At 35.9% G+C, this 20,032-nt stretch overlaps 1 protein-coding gene across 1 annotated transcript in view; it reads right to left on the bottom strand.

Moving 5' to 3' along the window:
- The window catches only part of TM2D1 (TM2 domain containing 1), a 52,241-nt gene that overhangs the window by 8,925 nt on the left and 23,284 nt on the right, over window positions 1-20,032 (bottom strand). Inside the window, exon 5 of the mRNA XM_047871905.1 lies at window positions 9,136-9,209. Within this exon, the coding sequence (XP_047727861.1) occupies window positions 9,136-9,209 (74 nt within the window). The remainder of the gene's footprint in view (window positions 1-9,135; window positions 9,210-20,032) is intronic.

Here is a 20,032-nt window from a genome sequence, read left to right as displayed (position 1 = left end):
TGTTCATCTGATTTAATTTTTAAGAAAACTATCTGCTGTAAAATTTTTAATTATTCAAATCCATATTCCCTCATCAAAATCAAAAATTAAATGTTTTTAAGCATCTTATATACACTTATGTACAATATATGTGCCAATTATAAATTCCTTTATAATGAGTATATTACTGAGTTGTTAATTATAAAATCACAAGTCTAAAAATATCCCATACTGGGAACTTTTTTACTCAGTTAAATAGGCCTATGTCCATTTGTTCATTGACAACACAGTATAAAACCTAAAATTATAATTATAGGGGCGCCTGGGTGGCGCAGTCGGTTAAGCGTCGGACTTCAGCCAGGTCACGATCTCGCGGTCCGTGAGTTCAAGCCCCGCGTCAGGCTCTGGGCTGATGGCTCAGAGCCTGGAGCCTGTTTCCGATTCTGTGTCTCCCTCTCTCTCTGCCCCTCCCCCGTTCATGCTCTGTCTCTCTCTGTCCCAAAAATAAATAAACCTTGAAAAAAAAATTTTAAATTATAAGTCTGTTTCTCTGCTAAGAAATAGCCTGAAACCAGGGCACCTGGGTGGCTCAGTCAGTTGAGTGTCTGACTTCGGTTCAGGTCATGATCTTGCCGTTCATGAGTTTGAGCCCCATGACGGGCCTGCTTTGGATTCTGTGTCTCCCCCTCTCTCTGCCTCTCCCCTGCTGGTGCTCTCTCTCAAAAAATAAGTAAACATTAAAAAAATAAAAATAAAAAAAATAGCCTGAGGCCAAATTCTATACCATGATGTATTTCCATTTGATAAGCTGGGGCAGATTTATGAAATCTATGGGTCCAATTAATGGAGGTTGCTACAAATCTTCATCTTCTAAGAAGGGAAACAGGAGGTCCACTACACTGTGGGAAGCTGTTTTGTACAATGGGCATCAACGTCTCTTGTGTGAGCAGCCTTAAAACCACAAGAAAGCCACATCAAATACCTCTATATTAGATTCCTGGGGCTACTATAACAAGTTACCACAATCTTTAGTGGATTAAAACAATAGAAATTCACTCTCCCACAGATCTAAGGCCAGAAATCTAAAATCAAGGTATCTCCAACAGCCCCACACCCTACAGAGCCTCTAAGGGGAGAATCCTTTCTAAGCCTCTTCTAGCTTTTGAGAGCAATCAGCACTGCTAGGCATTCTGTGGCTTTTGGCCATATCACTCCAATCTCTGCCTGTGTCTTTACAATGCCTTCCTTTCTGTGTCTGTCTTTTCCCCTTCTATCTCCTATAAGGACACTTGTCATTGGATTTAAGGCCTACCTAGATAATACAGGATGATCTCTTCATATCAAGATCCTTAACTTAATCACATCTGCAAAAACTCTGTTTCCAAATAAGGTAATCCTCCCAGGTTCCAGGGACTTAACATGGGTATCTTTTGTCCTACCACACCCTACTTCTATGAAAATGGTGGAGGTTTGAAGGAATTGAGTGGAATTTAATTTCTTCTTTAATTCGTTTCTGATCGTCTTCACCATGAGATTTTATTTGCAGCTTAAGTGCAAAAAAATCTTGAATTGTTTACTTAAAAGGATAGGCTTTTCTATAGATGCAAAGTCTATAGCAAAAAAATAAATCAGGAAACCTAGAAATACATATTAAAGTTAAGAATGTTAAGTGGTCACCAAATTCCCGGTCTTTTTTTGTTCTTTATCTTCTAATCTCCATTCTAATTCTAATTCCTGCTCATACACCTAACCACACAAAAAATGAGCATACACTTAACTTGGTATATGAGCTGGATACATGTTTATTTTTTTAAAAAAACATGTTCTTTGAATATGCTTTTTTAATTTATTCAAATAATATTGTTGTGGATCTTGTTCAGTTTTAAACTGTTTTCATAGTATGCTATAATTTTAAGACATTTCCATATGGCATACGCACATCTAGGTAAGTGCTTGTAATTGCTGCCTAGCATTAGAAAATGCATCCATTCTCTTATCAGTGTTCACATCTAGGTTCATTCCAACTTCCTGCTCCCACAAACAGGCTACAACAGACATCTCTGCTCATGTCCCCTTGTGGAAGCAATACAAATTTTTTAGAGTAATTGCCCAGAAGTATTTTTTTACATATTAGTTATTCAGGTGATTCTGTGAATCACCTATTAGTTTACTGTATTCATTTAACTATTAGGATCTCTACCTTGTTAACTTGCAGAAATTATTTGTATATTCCACATATCAATTCCTATTGCTAGTATCCTTTTATTTAGTCTATTAAGTGTTAACTTGGTCTATGTCCATGACATTCTTTTTAAAACAGAATGTCTTAATTTTAAGGTAATCATACTCAATAATTTTTTCCCTTATGATTTATGTTTTGAGGATCTTGTTTAAAAAAATTTAACCAATCTAAGGTCATGAAGATATTCTCCTCAATTAGCTTTTTTTTAAAAAAACATTTATTTATTTTTGAGAGAGAAAGAGAGAGAGAGAGAGTGTGTGTGTGTGTGTGTGTGTGACCGGAGAAGGGGCAGAGAGAGGGAGACACAGAATCCGAAGCAGGATCCAGGCTCTGAGCTGTCAGCACAGAGCCTGATGTGGGGCTCGAACCCACAAACCGTGAGATCATGACCTGAGCCGAAGTCTGGTGCTCAACCGACTGAGCCACCCAGGCGCCCCATCTCCTCAATTAGCTTTAATGTGAAAGTTCCTCTTCTCCTAGGTATAAATCCAAAAGAACTGCACAGGGGCTTAAATAGATACTTGCAAACAAATATTCATAGCAAAAATTATTCACAATAGCCCAAACGTGGAAACAACCCAAGTATCCATCAACAGATGAATGGATAAACAAAATGTAGTATATACATACAATGGAATGTTCTTTAGCTATAACAGGGAATGAAGTTCTAATACATGCCATATTATCAATGAACCTTGAGAACATTATTTAAAGTAAACTAAGTCAGACATAAAAGGACAAAAATATGATTCTACTTATATGCAATATCTAGAATAGGCAAATTCATACAGGCAGAAAGTAGATTGGAGGTTACCAGGGGTTGGGAGAGTGGGAAATGGGGAGTTACTGCTTAATGGGTACAGAGTTTCCATTTCAGGTGGTGAAAAATTTTGGAAATAGATTGTGGTGACAGTTGTACAACATTCTGAATATAGTTAATGCCACCAAACTGTGTAAGTTAAAAAAGGTTAAAATGGCAAATTTTATATTATATATGGATTTATTTTTTACCAGATCAAAAAAGAGCTTACTTCATTTGAACTTTATTAATGTTACAGTTTTGTTTGTAAACTTTTGATTTTGTTAGCGGAAAATGTATTTTGTTTGAGTATATTTAAGTAACATTCGAATAAAAACAAATTAATTCAAGAAAAAAATGTGGTTACCTGTAAGTACTCCAATATCTGAACTTCGGCAACAGCAATCTATGCCCTTGCATATAATGGCTTTGCATTGTCAACAAAGTCATACTGGCTTAGGTAACTCAAATTATTTTACAAATTTAAATGTTATGCAGAAACTAAAAAGGGAAAGGAAAAAACTAAGAACACTTTATACAACTCTATCAATGCACCATTTTTCTATATAATGCACTTAGGAGTTTCTCCATATTAAGAATGCAAGTTCAATACTGGCAAGATCAAATCATCTCCTAAAGACCTACTAACCTGGTGAAAAAGTAAAATGACCCCACTGTCTGCAATTACAGGATCATGATGCAATATGTATCCACCCTAGTTCTCCCCAAAAAAATACATGCATATTCTTTTAAAAGTCAAATTACATTTCTGTGTCCATAGCTGACTTCTGCGTGTGGTTAATTTTAACATGAGGCTATTAAAACTATCTGATTAGTCACATTTAAGCACCAGGGCACCTGGGTGGCTCAGTCAGTTATGCTTCTGACTTCGGCTGAGGTCATGTTCTCAAGGTTCGTGGGTTCCAACCCTACATTGGGCTGGGCTCTCTGCTGTCAGCACAGAGCCCACTTGGGATCCTTGGTTCCCCTCTCACTGCCCCATTTCTGCTCATGCATGCTCTCTCTCAAAAATAAAAAATAAACATTTAAATTTTTTTTAACATTTATTTAGTATTGAGAGACAGAGAGACACAGAGCGTGAGCAGGGGAGGAGTAGAGAGAGAGGGAGACACAGAATCTGAAGCACGCTCTAGGCTCTGAGCTGTTAGCACAGAGCCCGACGTAGGGCTTGAACTCACAAACTATAAGATCATGATCTGAGCTGAAGTCGGTTGCCTAACCAACTGAGCCACCCAGGTTCCCCCAAAATAAACATTTAAATAATAAATTAAGCACAAAAATTCCTACATAGTGCCAGAAGTTATACATTCAGACCCCTTGACTTCATCTGATTTAAAGACTTGTTAGTATAAATCCTTAATAACCAATATCAATATTATTCCTCAAGAAATGAGTAAGATTCATATATTATATATCTCCTGAGGAAAACACAGCTTTGGGATGATTCTCAAAACCAGTTTAAGATACTCTTTACTTTTTGAACATTCCTTTAATTCACTAAATAAAAATCTGCCCACCTGATAAATGAACTAAGTGAAATCTACCTAGTTAAGGTCACATGACAGAGCAGAGGCTACACAAATTATTAGCCTCCTCAGTTTTCTAGTTTATTTCCCCAATAAATCACACCAGGGTTAAATAAACAATACAGAGAGCTATTTGAAGGAACTGAGATCTATAAAACGTCTACTGCTTTTTATATATTGCTGCCCGACATCTAGTGAACTATCAAGGACTTTGATCCACTTTTCCAGCACTGGTAACAGATTTAGGGGTGATTAGATGATTAGTCCTTTATTTGATCAATAGTATGTGTGTCCCAGGGCAAGGATGTAAGCTAGGCATTGGACAAAACAAATTGGCTTACACAGAAGTGAACCTACAACTTAAGCCTTGCTTATGTTCTACACTGAAAAGCATAGGTTTTTAAAATTTTTAGTAAAATTCAAAGAATTTAAACAAGATAAAATCAAGATAACTCATTTTTATTTTAAGCCTACAGTTCTCAAGGAAACATTTTATTTCTGATAAGTGGGATCTTATTATCAGACCACTTTGGGGATAGAGTATAAGTTTCTCTAGCACAGGACCTCAACTTATTATACCTAACTGGTACTCACTAAACCCGTTTTCACTGATGGCATAAAACCTACTATTTATAGTTTATCGTATCCAATTTTATTTTATTACCTCTCAAGTGACACCAGGAAATTTAGAGCTTTAAGGGCCTAAAGAAAAAAAAAAGCACTTTTAAAAACTATCTTTTTTAGCTTCTCACTTTCCCCATAATTCGTACACAGCCACACTTTTCACAGGGTGTACTGCATTCAGTTCAAATCAGCCAAAACTTCTGATGGCATACTCTTGGTTTAGCAAACTACCAGTGCTATAGGGAATTTTAAAAACTTTTTTTCTTTTTTAAATGTTTGTTTATTTTGGGGGTGGTAGGGGGAAGGGCAGAGAGAGAGAGAGAGAGAGAGAGAGAGAGAGAATCTGAAGCAGGTTCCACACTGTCAGTGCAGAGCCAGACGCAGGGCTTGAACTCATGAACTGCAAGATCATGACCTGGGCTGAAGTCGGACACTTAACAGACTAAGCCACCCAGGTGCCCCAAAAACTTTTCTTTTTTTCTAAAGAAATTTATGAGTGAAAAGTCAAACCTGGTGTTTGAAAGTTAAAAAAAAAAAAAATAACACAGAAACAATATATAATGCAGTGCTAAAAAAAATTATCTATATTAAATGCCAAACTAACAAGATATTTTATACATTTTTAAAATTAATTAATGTCTTGAAATTATGCTGCTTTTGTGAATTTCTACTATTTACATAGTTTATTAGTTCCTTAAGGAGATATACTCTGTAATGCTAATAGGAATAAAAATGAAAGTAATTTCTTCCATGACGCATAGAATTTTTTAAATTGTCACAAAGCACCGCTGATGTACTTTCTTCCAACAACTTTCTACATTCCAACTCATATTTCCATTTTCCCTCTACCCATCCCCATCTTTCTGATTTGTGGCCATCTTGTCTCCACTTAAGAGAGGAAACATTCTTTTCTTTTTGTTTGGCACAGTCCACATCAGTGGTTTTGGTATTGTTAAAAATGTCCAAATTGTGTAAGTAAGGAAAGAAGTTTAAATGAAATCAAAATATTCTCATACTTATTCTGATAAAAAAATTAAATGCCTAATCTATCCATCATGACATACATATAAAAATGTATAAACACAAAAGAATGTTTATTTTAAAATCCTCAGAACTGCCTTATAAATAACTATAAATATAGTAATTATATACAACAGCTACTTATAACTGAAACTGTATGCTATACACATATCACTGATTTAGATTTTTGTTGAATGCACAAAAAAGCTGAATTAATTCTATGTATTGTTTCATACTATTAATTCACACTGCCATTTCCATACTTTTTAAGAACAGAAAAAGAAGAAACTTCAAAAGTTTATTACATAAACTCATTAAAGTATTTTCAGTAAATACAGTGACATGTAAAGCTTACTTTAGCAATATATACATTATACTTTATATTATTTTGGTTCAAAGTTGAAATAACTAGACCTATATTTTTAAAGAGGATTTTCCTAGATTTTTCTTATAAACACTGTGAAGCAAGTATGTTTTTATAGGTCTTGAGTTCATGCACAATATGTTTCTGGGATCACAGCCCAATAGAAAAACATTGCTATTCACTGGGGAACAATATTTAATGGCAAAAAGAAAAAAAAAAAAAAAACCAGAATGGAGAGAATGAGAAAAGAGAATAAACAAAAAGATGATGGACAAATGTAAAAGGTCTATGAGAAATTGGAAAAAAACATATTTGGGACAAAAACATTAACATAGTTTATAATATTTATACTAAAAACATTTGATTTGCTGAAAAAATAATCCTTAAAAACTAAAGCAGTCAACATCACATGTTAAGTATATTAAATGTCATGTAGAATAAGGCTGTATCTCCTATTTTGGCTACATTATATTTTCTCCACTCTGAAAGCGGTCTAAAACTAAAGTGGCAATACCTATTAACATGCCTTAGAGAAATTTACTGCAGAAATTCAAACACTCTAATTCTGCCTCAATATTTCTTAATGCGATAGTTTTAATCCAAGATCTTTAAGAAACTAACTATTTGTTCTCAAAAGTTCAGGCATTCATGTACCAGAAAGCAGTAGCTGAATCAAAAAACTCCATAATCTGATATAAATAAAGCTATAAAGCAATGACGTCACCAAAGAAAGAACCTAGTGTGAAAATATTACCTAATGGGTTTCAAAGACATTGAATTATGGATATCTTAAAGAATCCCAATAATACATTAAGTTCCTTGGATCCTCATTTGAAGTGAGAAATCCATTTCCAAGCATATGTGCACAAGTACCTTAGCCTCTTCATGCCTGCTTGCCTGTCCCACAGTCAGAGAAGGCAGGATATTTGGTTAGGCATATGTTTATGAATAAAGACAGGAAAATTCCAACTTTGAAACCAAATATTTTCCTTGTTTAATTCTGGTATCTTATTGGTCCATATGCTGCCTCCTCCTCACAGTATGGTACCCTCCTCACAGTATGCTACCAAAATCTCCTGGATTTTGACTTTCTTTTAAAACATAAGGATTAACATGAAGCAGACAGAATTGAGGAGTGGAAATATTGTATGAGAAAGAAGACCAAAACTGATGATGCTCTACATACATAATGACACACTTGCTGAAGACATTAGGTGCTCCATAAATGCGTACTGAAATGCTGTTTTGTGACATTTGTTGTGATAAATTTATCTCCTTCTCTAATTTAAGAATCCTCATGAGTTAACCACCACCAGTTCAGGGTAATTTAATGTAAAACATCTGGTGGCCCTTTTAAATGCTACAGGATAGCATTTCACAAACTTGCCTGCTTCTACACCAGTGCAGCAGGAGAAAATGAGGTTAATACAGAGAAGCAGAGATGAGTGTCAGGGGAGTCCCCAAATACATCATTTGATCCTATGGATTTAGTCTTGCCCAAGACCAACCCATTCCTAGATTTTCTTTTTCTTTCTTTCTTTCTTTTCTTTTCTTTCTTTTCTTTCTTTCTTTCTTTCTTTCTTTCTTTCTTTCTTTCTTTCTTTCTTTTTTTCATTCCTAGATTTTCTACAGACCTCCTGGACATTGCTTTTTTCCTTCTGGCTTAAGCTAGCTGGATTTCAATTTCTGTAATTTACAACCAAGAGAATACTAATATACAGTGCCTGTCCATTAAAAAAAAAAAACAAAAAAAACCAAACTACAAACATTGTTTCTGCCTATATATGTTCATATGCAAATATCAGATCCCCATCAATATTCTATTATAATAGTTGACAATGTGGCTGTGACCATCCATGAAAATAAATAATAAATTCAAGAAATAATCTTAATCCCTATTAGAGATTCATAATACAAATTATAAAGACTCTTAGAAGTTATCTGGTAAAGAAAGCTCAGTTGAATTCACATTTACAAATCATATTTGAGCACTGAATCCTTTCTTTATGAAGTTCTTACGTCTTTTAGAACTACGAACTGGTAGAACACAGGTTGGGAAATGCTACTTGGAAACATAGCTATGATCCCTGAGATCTAGTATCTAAAGAAAAACTGAAAAAGTATTCCTAACTGCTTTCTAATATATTTATTCTTAGTTTTTGTTTTTTGTTTTTTTTGAAACAAGAAAGGAATTTATTTCAGTGAGGCTAACATTGGTAAGACAATGGACTAGGTTCTCAAAATGCTGGAAGTATTTGTAGATTTCTATCACAAAAATGTGGGTCAAAGGTGGGTGGTTACATGAAGGTGGGGCAGCAAAGGTCAGGTTGATCACTGTCTGGGGATCAATCCTGTGGGGTCTTGCTGGTTCAGGGCAATTCTTATTGCTTGAGGGGGAAGTTTCAGTTCTCATCAGGGGATACCTTGCCCCACAGGGTGTTTTTGCCTGAGTTAAGAGATAAAGTGTGCTTTCTAATATATCTAAAATATACCAGGAAAAGATCACAGATCACAGTTTGAATGTAAAAGTAGTTCACCTTCTAGATTGAAACTAACTTACCTGCATTGAAATAAGAATGAAATCAATTAGGCTCCCAATTCCACAAAATCCGACAGTGCAAAACTTTAACAAACCTAGAAAAGAAGATAAATTCATTTAAAACTCGGAAAGTCTTATAACTATTAATTTTTGTTTTCCAACAAACCATTAGGTATACTGTACCACAAACTCTTTATATCAAGAATATAAAATTAACACTTTAAAAAATCAAATCTTCACCTGAAAATATGAGAAAGGTTTAAAGGACTCTCTATATAAAAAAGACACAAAAAATGATTAGTTCACCTAAATAAATATTATAAAGTGAAATAAGAACTCAGTGTATGGATGCCTTGCCTGGGTGGCTCAGTTGGTTAAGCGACTTTGGCTCAGGTCATGGTCTCATGGTCTGTGAGTTCGAGCCCTGCATTAGGCCCTGCACTGACAGTGCAGGGCCTACTTGGGATTCCCTCTCTCTCCCTCTCTCTGCCCCTGCCTCACTCGCACTTTTTCTCTCTTCCTTCCTCTCAAAATGAATAAATACGCTCAAAAAAAAAAAAAAAAAAACAACAAAAAAACACCTCAGTGTAATCTCACAAAATTTCTTAAGAGAAAAGGTCTAAAGAAATAAATCTTTAAATCTCAGTACACCAGAATTATAGAACATCTTTTAGTCCTAAAACCCTTATTTATTTATTTAGACTTAATACATATGTGATCCAAGTTTTTTTTAAATTTTTTTTTTCAACGTTTATTTATTTTTGGGACAGAGAGAGACAGAGCATGAACGGGGGAGGGGCAGAGAGAGAGGGAAACACAGAATCGGAAACAGGCTCCAGGCTCTGAGCCATCAGCCCAGAGCCCGACGCGGGGCTCGAACTCACGGACCGTAAGATCGTGACCTGGCTGAAGTCGGACACTTAACCGACTGCGCCACCCAGGCGCCCCATATATGTGATCCAAGTTTTAATACACATTTACAATAGAAAGTTCAAATAAATAAAGATTATCAAGGCACAGAAAAAATAACCAGGAAAAAACATTAATCTTATAGCTAAATTGCAAAATTTTATTAGCAACGCAATTATCTTTATCCTATACTTAATTATCTTATAATTATCCTATACTTTTTTTCTAAGCATCTCATGATTATTAATTCTATACTCAAAATCAATAATTCTGTGTACTATATACACTTCTGCCTTCAGTCCCAACCTTAGAACTAAGGTACTAAAACAGATAATAACAGAGCATAGAATCTAGGACATATACAATGATATTACACAAAACATGATGATGAAATAGAGGAGGCAGATTGGGGGTGGGGGTGGGATGAGTAATCTCTCTTCTATATTTAAACTTAAATTGCTTTCCAGACATTGCATTTGAGATATAAAAATGGTAGGAAACAAGACTTTTCGTGAAAGGGTAGTTCTAAGTATCAACTACAAATAGATGCCAGCTAAAATCACAAGAGTGGATGAGATCACCTCCTGCACACAATTTGGAAATACACAAATAAGACTGAAATATGTAGGTACATTACATGATTATTTCTCCCTTTTTAGTATTAGACAATTGGACATACAGCAGAATAGTGTTTAAGTACTAAGATAACACATGTTGGAAATAATTTTAAAACTACTAAAATATATAGATTATATAAAATTATGCTTTTAGTTTTCTTCAAAACAGTTGTTATGTTCCGTCTTTGTCTCATAGAAGTCCCATCAAAGGACGGTCTTTTATCTGTTTTATTTACTCTTGTGTCCTTAGTACCTACAGCATTACATCATATCACAGGGAGGATGTTCAATATTTGTTACATGAATGGATAAATGGTCTCAGCTTTTCTGTTTCCTAAAGACCTCTAACTTTTTAGCCATTATCTTATATAACAACTCCTTAAATTATTTTATTCATTAGTTATGTTTTATTATAGTTGCCCAGGGAACTTGATCCACTGACTTGGTATATTTTATCCATTCACTTATTCATTATATTTCTGAAATGCGTCCCTCTTCATGTAGCATTTTAGTGTAAATTTGGAAGTACCATAGAGGTTCCTTTCTTTTAATTTTCTTATAAAAAGATTAACGTCAAGAACGGTCTGAGAAAAGTTTCTCTTTAATTAATTGCTACTCTATGAAGAAAACATAACCATGTCAGATCCTTTACTCTTGTCATGACTTCTTCCAACAATGTTCTGTAGCTCTTGTCATTTCTCAGGCGACTTCTTCAGAGCAGTCTTCCTAACCTGTCTGTCTAAAGCTGCATGCTGCTTCCTGCCACATCTCCCTTATTTATCGCCTTCTTGGTGCCAATTAAAAATCTGTAACGGCCTCATTTGTTGGTTTTCATTCATTCTCTTTCTTCCACTGCCATGTAAATTCCTAAAGGCAGAGTCCTTATCGATTCCTTGAACAGTACCTGACAGACAGTAAAAGTCTGATAAATATTTCTTTTATGACTATCAAAAAACTAGAAACAATCTAAATGTTTAACAGGGAGGAACTGCCTCAGAAAATCAAGGTACACCTAGTAATAGGAGAGAGTATTATGCAGCTGTTTAAAACAATGATGTAAAATATATTTATTGGCAAAGTGATGGGACAACACTCAAAAGAGAGAACGATAATGAGTTCATGAAAATCTTGATATTCTGCTGCTGAATCCCTACTTAAGGGTTCTTCAGAAGAATGAACATGAGAGGTTCCTGTTCAGATAAAGTATTAGATAAGGGAATGATATGTGTGTTTGAAACTTTGGTGAGTGTCACCTACTTCTAAAGTAACACATTTAAAGAAACTATAGAACATGGCAATGCAAGCTGGTGCAGCCACTCTGGAAAACAGTATGGAGGTTCCTCAAAAAACTAAAAATAGAACTACCCTACGACCCAGCAATTGCACTACTAGGCATTTATCCAAGGGATACAGATGTGCTGTTTTGAAGAGACACATGCACCCCAATGTTTATAGCAGCACTATCAACATTGTGTATGGAAATGTGTGTATGTAAGCCACACGACATTGTGTGTGCAAGCCAAAGTATGCAAAGAGCCCAAATGTCCATCGATGGATGAATGGATAAAGAAGATGTGGTATATATATACAATGGAGTATTACCCAGCAATCAAAAAGAACAAAATCTTACCATTTGCAACTACGTGGATGGAAATGGAGGGTATTATGCTAAGTGAAATTAGTCAGAGAAAGACAAAAATCATATGACTTCACACATATGAGGACTTTAAGAGACAAAACAGATGAACATAAGGGAAGGGGAATGAAAATAATATAAAAACAGGGAGGGAGACAAAACAGAAGAGACTCATAAATATGGAGAACAAACAGAGGGTTACTGGAGGGGGTGTATGAGGGGGGGATGGGCTAAATGGGTGAGGGGCACTAAGGAATCTACTCCTGAAATCATTGTTGCACTCTATGCTAACTAATTTGGATGTAAATTAAAAAAAAATTTTTTTTAATTAAAAAAATAAAAGGATATATGCAAAAAAAATAAAGAAACTATAGAACAGATCCAATATGATACTTAAGTATTTAAAATATCTGCAAACTAACCTACAGCAACAGAAAGTAGATGAATGTTTGTTTTATAAAGAGCAGGACAAGAGGGGCCAGAGATTACAAATGGGCATGAGGATGCTCTGGGTAGTGACATATATGGTCATTATCTTGATTATGAGGGATTGTTTCAAAGGTGTACACATATGTCTAACTTATCAAAGTGTACATTTAAGATATGTGCATTTTTAATGTTTATTTATTTGAGAGAGAGAGAGTGGGAAGAGGGGCATAGAGCAAGAGAGACAGAGAGACAAAGACAGAGAGAGAGAGAGAGAGAGAGAGAGAGAGAGAGAGAGAGAATCCCAAGCAGGCTCCATGCTGTCAGTGCAGAGCCTAACATGGGGCTCATTCTTACCTACTGTGAAATCGTGTCCTGAGCGAAACCAAGAGTTGGATGCTTAACCAGACGCTTAACTGACTGAGCCAACCAAGGTATGTGCATTTTAATGTATGTCATGTATACCTCAATAAAGCTGCTTTAAAAATTAAGGAACGAAGTTAACTATTAAAAAAATTTTTTTTGAAAGTTTAAAATCATCACAAGGGCACCTGGTTGGCTCAGTCACTTAAGCATCCAACTTTAGCTCAGGTCATTATCTCGCGGTTTGTGGGTTTGAGCCCCGTGTAGGGCTCTGTGCTGACAGCTCAGAACCTGGAGCCTGCTTCAGATTCTGTGTCTCCCTCTCTCTGCCCCTCCCCCACTCGTGCTCTGTCTCTCTCTTTCTTTCAGAAAAAAACATTAAAAAAAATTAAAAAGAAAAAGAAAGTTTAAAATCATTACAGTGATTTACATCTTGTTTCACTTCAAATCCAAACCTATAATATTAGCTATGGTTCATCTATTTCTGTAAATTTAACACAAGGGTTAAGTTTACTAAAGGAAATTGCTAATACTGCTACTTTAAACTTTAGTTTTCCAAATATAAAAATATTTTATGAAAATAAGATAGGAAGGACACTGAAGGTTAAAAGAGATAATGAGAAAAAGTAAAGACTCAGATTAATACATGACACATGGCAAACATCTGAAATGTTAGCCCAGTCATTACTTCTGTTACCACTATGATTATTATCAATTGAGAAATGTATACAGCATAAATCTACATTTTTTTTTTCTTAAAATTTTTTTTTCAACGTTTATTTATTTTTGGGACAGAGAGAGACAGAGCATGAACAGGGGAGGGGCAGAGAGAGAGAGGGAGACACAGAATCAGAAACAGGCTCCAGGCTCTGAGCCATCAGCCCAGAGCCTGACGCAGGGCTCGAACTCACGGACCGCGAGATCGTGACCTGGCTGAAGTCGGATGCTTAACCGACTGCACCACCCAGGCGCCCCCATTTTTTTAAACGTTTATTTACTTTTGACAGAGAAAGAGAGAGAGCGTGCGCGCGCATGAGTGGGGGAGGGGCAGAGACAGAGGGAGACACAGAATCTGAAACAGGCTCCAGGCTCTGAGCTGTCAGCACAGAGCCCGACGTGGGGTTCAAACTCACTGACAGTGAGATTATGACCTGAGCCGAAGTCAGACACAACCAACTGAGCTACCCAGGTGCCCCTACGTTCTTTATAATAGGATCATCTAACCTAGTCTCATATCTTGTAAATTCCTTCTGCCTATGTTACTACCAAACTACCCAAAGTCCTCTTCCAATGTGCTGTGCACTCATAGTTTTCTCATTCATCTCTGCATTTATATGTGCTGCACTACTCTCTGCCTTGAGTCCTCCTCTGCACACCTTCTATTCCCAATCATCTAGCTCTAAGAGTTGTTTGAAACCTCTAGAAAGTCTTCGCTAATGCCGCCAGGATGAATTTAATACTATTCCTAGATGCTCCCAGCCCTGCCCTTAACTTTCAGCATAGCACATAGCCCATGGTATGACTCATTATATATTCTTATTTATCTGTCTTCTCCTATCCTTTCGTAAGCAACTGGAAATCAGTGCTGTGTCATTCCCATGCCTAGTCAATGTGATTACTGAAGGAACAAACTATATCAATAGTAAATTATCTTATTTGCAACCAAACGCTGATCAGAACACAAAGTAGCATATATTCTAAACAGCAGTTATCAAAATCAATACAAACCATTACTCTTGTAGATTTCATTATTTTGAGCATAATACCAGTTTTTTAAAAAGTGAGGTATCTGTGAACTACCAAAACTTGATTGCCTTTTTTCCCCCAAATAAAAAAAGTGTTAGGTCTCTTTGTGCAGACCTTATTTACTAATTTCTTATTGTGAAAAGGAGTATCAATTTTAGATTTTAAAAACTATTTTAAAATTCCAAATAAAAGTGTTTCTAATCAAGAAGGATCCATTTTTATCCTGAACCATTACCATTATATTCTTTCAAAAAGATTATGCTGACAGATTATATTCATAAAGCTCATGTTGAGTGTATTTTATTTATACTTTAGTAACCCAAATATTATATTTTAAAAACATGAATGCAGGGGCGCCTGGGTGGCTTGGTTGGTTAAGCATCTGACTTCGGCTCAGGTCATGGTCTCACGGTCCGTGAGTTCGAGCCCCGCGTCAGGCTCTGTGCTGACAGCTCAGAGCCTGGAGCCTGTTTCAGATTCTGTGTCTCCCTCTCTCTCTGCCCCTCCCCTGTTCATGCTCTGTCTCTCTCTGTCTCAAAAATAAATAAACGTTAAAAAAAAAAAATTAAAAAAAAAAAGAAAAAAAACTAAAAATAAATAAATAAATAAATAAATAAATAAATAAAAACATGAATGCAACAAAAGGATTTGGGTATAAAATAAAAAGAACAGAAATTAATTTTGAGTATTTAAGAATATTTTTAGTATTTTTTCTTTTATTACGGGTGAGTCTTGCAAACACTGTTCTCTGCATAACTGTTTTACAGAATGCAGATTATTTCGTATTGAAGTTGCTATTTGCCAAACCACAGGTGTTCTATGATTTGGTAATTAGCTATCATTATTCTTTTTGTGTCTGTACCTATAAAGGAGAGTTTTCAAATCTTAGAACAATCTAACCTACAAATCCCTTTATTTGTCCTATGATCTGTGGATATTATATACTAGTCCAGACTGGTAACTTCAAATTAAAAAAAAAAAAAAGGAATAATTAAGCAAAGATTTTTAAGATTTGGGCTTAAAGACACTTTGTTATTCTCATAATAAGAAAACATTTACATTTTAAAAGGAATACCACTGTGAAAAGAGTATCTCTCCTGTTAACTGCTTCAAAAGAGCTATTATCTTTGAGAATCCATAACAGTTTAATGCTACAGATGGGCAAAACAAAATATGCTAGTTATTCCATATAAAAAAATGACAGATGTTACAGTTAAGAATACAAAGACAGATGGGGCACCTGGGTGGCTCAGTCGGTTAGGTATCTGACTTTGGCACAGGTCATGTTTTCGTGGTCCGTGCGTTCGAGCCCTGCATCAGGCTCTGTGCTGATAGCCTGGAGCCTGGAGCCTGCTTTGAATTCTGTCTCCCTCTCTCTGCCCCTCCCCTGCTCACACCCTCTCTCTCTCAAAATAAATAAACATTAAAAACAATTAAGAATACAAAGGCCGAATGCTATTAGAAAAATAAGATTTCAGGGTGCCTGGGTGGCTCAGTCGGTTGAGCATCTGACTTTTGATTTTGGCTAAGGTTATGATCCCAGGATTGTGGGATCAAGCCCGGCCCAGCATTGAGCTCTGAGTTGAGTGTGGAGCCTGCTTAAGATTTTCTCTCTCTCTCTTCCTCTGCCTCTCTCTGCTCCTGCTCTCTCTCTTTCTAAAATAAAAATAAATAAATAAATAAAAATAAAAACTAAGGTTTCATTATAAAAAAAAAAGTTTCCAGCTAATGTAGCACTGGTATACTGAGGAATAAATCAATTAAAGATAATAAAGCTATACATAAAGTTAGTCATGAGCTAAAAAGGAATTTGAAATATCTGAAAATTTTCCTTAAATGAATTTTTAGATCTTATGAAATTTTACTCAAGCTCACCCCCACAACAAATTTCCCTTGTCTATTCCTGAAGTAAAATTTATATAATGAAGTATCACATTTAACACTAAATTACTTAGTAAAAGCAGATTTCATATTGCATGATTTACATTATTTATTCTGTCTTATAAAATTCCAATGATTGGGGCACCTGGGTGGCTCAGTCGGTTGAGCGTCCGACTTCAGCTCAGGTCATAATCTCACAGCTTGTGAGTTCGAGCCCCGCGTCGGGCTCTGTGCTGACAACTCAGAGCCTGGAGCCTTTTCAGATTCTGTGTCTTTCTCTCTCTCTCTCTCTGCCCCTCCCCCACTCACACTGTGTCTCTCTCGGTCTCTCAAAAATAAATAAACATTAAATTAAAAAATAAAATAAAATAAAATAAAATAAAATAAAATTCCAATGATCATAAATGGTATTGAGGAAGTATTTTAAAAAGCTACCAATGCTTTTATAACCATGAAGATTAAATAAGATTATAAGAAAAATATAATTTTAGACTTTATCTATAACTATTTTCATGTCAGTCAACATACTATACAGCTAAGAATTTTTTTTTTTAATTTTTTTTTTCAACGTTTATTTATTTTTGGGACAGAGAGAGACAGAGCATGAACGGGGGAGGGGCAGAGAGAGAGAGGGAGACACAGAATCGGAAACAGGCTCCAGGCTCTGAGCCATCAGCCCAGAGCCTGACGCGGGGCTCGAACTCACGGACCGCGAGATCGTGACCTGGCTGAAGTCGGACGCTTAACCGACTGCGCCACCCAGGCGCCCCAGAATTTTTTTAATGGTAATCATTTTATTCAAAAATACCAAAAATCTTTAACCCTGGATTCTTAGTAAAAATTAAAATTAAAAATTTTTAATATTTTAAAATTCAAAAACATTATTACTTTACATATTAGATTAGATTAGTTGATAAAACATATCAAAATCCTTAACATTAAGACAGCTTAAATGCAAGTAAGATACAATAAAAATGTTTGAATGCTTACAGAGATAAGAGGATTTTCAGTTAAAGATCATGAATTTGACATGCCCACTTAGCTCCTCTCCAAGATCCCACTAAAAGATGGCAAGGAATTTTTAAAGTCCAAAAACCCAATAGAATAAAGAAAATAAAAGATAAGACAATAACAACAAAAACTCAGAAGCTGAAAAGCAGACGAATAAGAAGTGACAGACAACAATCTTGAGAAAGTTCTATCTTAAGCCAACAGTCAAAATATTTGTTGAACTAATGAACACACAAAAATTGTTGTGATAATAAAGTAAGTTATTTAAAGATTAAAAAAAAAACCTTTTATGCTGAAGCATAACATCGAATGTTAAAAATTACACTCGCACGGTGCTTGGGTGGCTCAGTCGGTTGAACATCTGGCTCTTGATTTAAGGTCAGGTCATGATCCCAGGGTTGTGGGATGGAGCCCTGCATCAGGCTCTGTGCTGACAGTGTGAAGTTGGCTTAGAATTCTCTCTCCCTTTCTCTCTGCCCCTCCTCTGCTCACTCTCTCTCACTTTCTCTCTCTCTCTCAAAAACAAATAAATTTAAAAAAAATTACACCTGCAAGTTTATGGAATCTCAGCCTCCAATGGAAAGGTTCTCTTTGACTGACCTAATAATAGATTGGAAGAGCAGTGGCCAGAGAAAGGCAGCTCCTGGCAGGAAACTAATATTCACTATACAGAGCTTTATACGGAGCTTTACCTAGAATTTTACTTTGCAGGAAGAAAAATTCACAATATACATACCAACATATTATGTGCTGCAGTAAGAAAAAAACATTAACTTACACATATGACATGACAGCTCATCCAACACACATCACAAAAAACCAAAAAGTCACTTGTTAGGCCAAATATTTAAAATTTAAAATAGACTTCGAAATCATCACAGAATAAACGGTTGTAAAGAACAGCGTTTCTCCTTCCCTCCTAACTTTTTAAAAACTTTCTGAAAGTTAGAAATCTTTACAAAATATATATATATAATTCTGTCTTTTTAAAAAAGTTTTTTTTGAAAGTTTATTTATTTTGAGAGAGAGAGTGGGGGAGGACCAGAGAGAGAGGGAAAGAGAGAATCCCAAGCATGCTCTGTGCTGTCAGCACAGAGTCCAATGCAGGGCTTGAACTCACCGTGAGATCATGACCTGAGCCGAAACCAAGAGATGCTTAATTGACTGAACCACCCACGTAGTCCTATACAATTTCATCTTCTTAAAGACAACATAGAAGACAGGCACATGGGTGGCTCAGTTGGTTAAGTGTCCAATTCTTGGTTTCAGCTCAGGTCACGATCTCACAGTTGGTGAGATCGAGCCCTGTGTTGCCCCACATTGGGCTCTGTGTTGACAACACGGAGCCTGCTTGGGATTCTCTCTCTCCCTCTCCTCTGCTCATGTTTGCACATGCACTCTCTCTCTCTCAAAAATAAATAAATAAAAATTTAAAACCTTTTTTTTTTTTTTTTTTTTTAAAGAAAACATAGAAGGAAATACAAGGAGGGGGCACCCGGGTGGCTTAGTCAGCTAAGCACCTAACTTTGGCTCAGGTCATGACCTCCCAGTTCATGAGTTCGAGCCCTGCATGAGGCTCTCTGCTGTCAGCATACTGCCTGCTTCAGATCCTCTGTCCCCTTCTCTCTCTGCCCCTCTCTAGCTCGTCCTCTCTCTCTCTCTCAAAATAAATAAACTTAAAAAAAAAAAGCAAAGAAAATACAAGGATAAAGGCAGAAGGCTTCAGGTGTATTCTTACCATCACCATATCATTTTATTTTCTCACTATGAATCTAGTTTCTCTGTCCAACTACCCATCCTTCCTTTTGTCCATCCATCTGTCCATCCATCATCTAAAAATAAAGTTAGGCTAAAGGGTTGTTATTTTAACAACTCTGAGGCCTTCTATGAAGATTATATGATTTTATATGGTCTTAGCCAATGAGAACTGTGATCTTCATCATTATTTCCAGAGCACGCACTTACTTCACAGGTAGTGAATGTTGAATAAATGTCTACTAACTGGACAAATTTGTCCAGTTCCAAGTAAGGCTATCAGAAACATACTTCCCACTAATACCACAATAAAGATTCCTCTTTGATCTCTGGTGGGTAGCAACATGGAAAGAATAAGATTAGCCTTGCTAGCTGGAAAGTAGAGCATTCAGAAACTTTAAATTTTTCTCAGTACAGGGCTAATAAAGAATCAGAGTACTACAGTAAATAAAGTATGATCTCTTGGGTCAGAAAATTTAGGTTCAAATTCAGGTCACTAGCTGAGCGTCCTTGGGTAAATCTCTTAATCTCATGACAATTTCCCTATCCATAAAACAAGGACGATAACAACAAA

Source organism: Prionailurus viverrinus, chromosome C1, assembly GCF_022837055.1.
Source record: "Prionailurus viverrinus isolate Anna chromosome C1, UM_Priviv_1.0, whole genome shotgun sequence".
NCBI lineage: Eukaryota > Metazoa > Chordata > Mammalia > Carnivora > Felidae > Prionailurus > Prionailurus viverrinus.
The sequence above is the reverse complement of the archived record's forward strand: the minus strand, read 5'-3'. Positions and strand labels throughout refer to the sequence as shown.